General features: G+C 42.6%; 1 protein-coding gene across 2 annotated transcripts in view; it reads right to left on the bottom strand.

Annotated features, from left to right (window-relative positions):
• Positions 1-64: 64 nt before the first annotated feature.
• LOC107674412 (inactive carboxypeptidase-like protein X2) overlaps positions 65-3,569 on the bottom strand; it is an 8,061-nt gene continuing 4,556 nt past the window's right edge. For both annotated transcript variants that reach the window (XM_016468380.1, XM_016468381.1), the window contains 2 exons: positions 1,639-1,748; positions 65-326 (listed from right to left, as the gene is read on the bottom strand). In XM_016468380.1, coding sequence (XP_016323866.1) covers positions 183-326; positions 1,639-1,748 — 254 coding nt within the window. In that variant the 3' untranslated portion in view covers positions 65-182. The remainder of the gene's footprint in view (positions 327-1,638; positions 1,749-3,569) is intronic.

Below are 3,569 nucleotides of genomic sequence, written 5' to 3'. Positions count from 1 at the left end.
CAGAACAACACACACACACACACACACCCACACGCACACACACACAAGCACCACATCACTGCCATTATAATCTCTTATATTTACATTTCTGCATTTATGCAAAGCCACTTGCATTCCAGCTACACACTGGATCAGCTGATGCTCTGGCTGGGAATGTAACCCGTGACCGCTGTGTGTGTTACTCACGACCAGAGTGAGCTCCGTCCCTGAGTGACGACACCGGTGAACTTCGTGAGTCTGCGAGCGTCCACCTCGAACCACTGCAGCGGGTCGTTCCGTCCTGCACACCAGCCGCCGTCATACAGGTCATCCTCATACAGACCGCCCTACACACACACACACACACACACACACACCATCAGAACATCACACATACACACACAAACCATCAGAACATCACACACACAAACACACACACACACACTGTTTGTTTCTCTAACTCTAAGTGAGGTCATTGCACAGACTTACGTTGATATTCTATCAGGTTAATGATATTTTCTATCAGCTAACCCAACCACTAAACTTACCCATCACACAAACATCTTTTTAACTGGTGAGGAGCAGTTAAATTAATCATGATGTTCATCAGAACGTAAAAACATCTTTACATTTATTCAGACGCGTTTATCCACAGATCAGGCTGACAAACACACAGCGATTCATTGCGAGAAACACGAGTAGTGAGTACTAGTAATAGTCTTAGTGAAGGGTTAGTTAACCCAGAATGATCATTCTGTCATCATTTATTCACATTATCCTAACCAGTCTCATTTAATATCAAATGAGATGCTGTTAAGAGTTTTTATTAATAGTTTGCATTAGTTTTTATATTTTCCTTTTTATTCAAATTTTTGTTAAGGTTTTAGTATTTTTTTTGTGTGTTTTTTGTCATTTTTATTAGTTTTTTACTATTTTTGATTTCAGTTCAAGTTTTAGTACATCAAGTATGATGACAACTGCCTGAAATAAAATAATTTTAAGTTTTGTTTATATTTTATTTTATTTCAGTTAATGTTTATTTCAAGTGACAAAAAATGTTTATTATTTTAGTTTTAGTTAACTATAATCACCCTCATCCAAACCTGTACGAGTTTCTTTCTTCTGTTAAAAACACAAAAGAAGAGATTTGGAGAAATAGAGTTTTTTCAGCCATATAATGAAAGTCAATGGGGTCTAATATTGTTTAGTTCCCAACATTTTTCAAAATATCTTTTTTAGTGTTTCCCAGCAGAAAGTCAGTCATACAGGTTTGAACGATCACAGGTTTGATCAGAATCAGAAATGTCTCGTTTGTTTCTATTCATTAGAGTTGTAAATGTGTGAAGTCCACGCTCAGGCCTGCTGCTTCTGTGTGTAGCGAGCTCGAGCGCTCAGAATAAACCTTCACTCGAGCGCAGCTGCGTAATGCGTTCTGTGGCTCACAGCAGAAACTGGGTCAGTTTCACACGGCTGTCGTTCTGAAGTCTGTTTCCAGCTGATCATTCCTGCTTTCGCCTGTCGTTCTGTTTTCATCGAGCGCAGCGGAAAACAAAGAGCGAATTCTGTGCAAAGTGGATCCAGATGAGGCAATGATGGAGCCGATCTGAGTAATAACAGACGAGGAGCAGAAGCCCGCTGAAGGAGAAGAGCGGATCTTACCTGGATGTTGAGCCGGCCCCTGTGTGGCCCCAGACCGTAGTGTCTCATGCTGGAGGCGTGGAGCTGAAAGTCATCGATCTTCAGCGTCTCCAGACCCAGCGGAGGACAGTCTGTCAGCAGAGAAGAGCTTTAACGAATGTGATCACGCCAGGAATCTGAGCTCCAGCTTCAGCTGAAGTGTGAAGCTTCATGTGAGTTTGGGGCGGGGCTATCTGTCTGACTGACCAATGACAGACAGGGGGCGTGTTCATGAAACCTGTTCGGGAACAGTCACTATTTTCCACAGATACTTCAGCCTCCATCTGTCACAGAAAGAGCGACGCTTCATCATTAACCCTGACTGAAATATCACATTCATTCTGCTCCGGACCGGAACATGTTTAATACACACATGGCTAAAATCATTTCATTAATCAGTGTTTCTTTCATTGCTCTTCTGTCTAATCATATCTACTTTAGAAGCAAAGCTCCAGAAGAACATATCTAGAATAAAGTTTATTCTTCTTCTTTAGCATCACTTTGGATTCTTTGTAAATACACTTTTTTGTTGGTGGAGCAAAACTTAAATCAATAACTTGAAGCGATCCAAAAATGATCATTCTGTGTCATCACTTACTCGCCCTTATGTTGTTCTAAACCTGCATGAGTTGTTTTCTTCTGCTGAAACACAAATTAAAATACTTTGAAGAGCGTGGAAAAATATCCTGTAGGAGTCAATGGGGACTAAAAACCATTTGGTTACCCACATTCTTCAAAAAATAACCCAAACCTGATTCAATATCTGATCCAGCAGCCATTCCAATATTTACATTCACTTTTAAAAAATGCAAATAAAATTAACTTATTTGAAAACCCAAGACATAACACAGAAAGCCTTTCCAAATATTCCACCTCCAGAGATTTACAGCCATTAAACAATGTCTTGAATTGAACATCACGCTCTAATGAATGATGCAGTTACATAACTCTTCTTGATGATCAACCAGGAGAATGATAGAGCAGCAGAAGAACTAATCCAGCCATCAGTGATCAATCGCCCCTCGAATCAGAGCGAAGACCAGAGACGCACCACATCTGCCTGCGGCGGTGTTTACCGCTGTAACGAGCAGAGAGCAGTGTAAACATGACACACGTGTGCTGAGGTCACAACCGTTCTGAATCCAGAATCAACATGTCAAATCTGGAACTGAAACACTCTCTGTCTCGCTGTCCCGTTCAGATGAAATGTCTCTCCAGAGGTCGGAAACTCAACCACTGCAGGTTTCTCAGTGAACATCAGCCGAGATCTTCTCATTACGACACACATCTGCAGCTCTGAAGACTCTCAGGAGGGGAAAGAGATCCTAAAGTCTGCTTTTGGCCTGAATCAAACACAGCCGTTACTGTTGTGCCGGAACTAAAGACACATAATCGCAATCACCAGGGAAACGGGTCAGGCTTTTTATTCATACATATGAGGACACACACACACACACACACACACACACACAAACACACTCACTCACTCACTCACTCACTCACTCACTCACTCACTCACTCACTCACTCACTCACTCACTCACTCACTCACTCACTCACTCACTCACTCACTCACTCACTCACTCACTCACTCACTCACTCACTCACTCACTCACTCACTCACTCACTCACTCACTCACTCACTCACTCACTCACTCACTCACTCACTCACTCACTCACTCACTCACTCACTCACTCACTCACTCACTCACTCACTCACTCACTCACTCACTCACTCACTCACTCACTCACTCACTCACTCACTCACTCACTCACTCACTCACTCACTCACTCACTCACTCACTCACTCACTCACTCACTCACTCACTCACTCACTCACACACACACACTCGCCCACACACACTCACCCACACACACACACTCACTCACTCACTCACTCACTCACTCACTCAC

Source organism: Sinocyclocheilus anshuiensis, unplaced genomic scaffold, assembly GCF_001515605.1.
Source record: "Sinocyclocheilus anshuiensis isolate Anshui unplaced genomic scaffold, SAMN03320099.WGS_v1.1 scaffold652, whole genome shotgun sequence".
In the NCBI taxonomy this organism is placed as follows: domain Eukaryota; kingdom Metazoa; phylum Chordata; class Actinopteri; order Cypriniformes; family Cyprinidae; genus Sinocyclocheilus; species Sinocyclocheilus anshuiensis.
The sequence above is the reverse complement of the archived record's forward strand: the minus strand, read 5'-3'. Positions and strand labels throughout refer to the sequence as shown.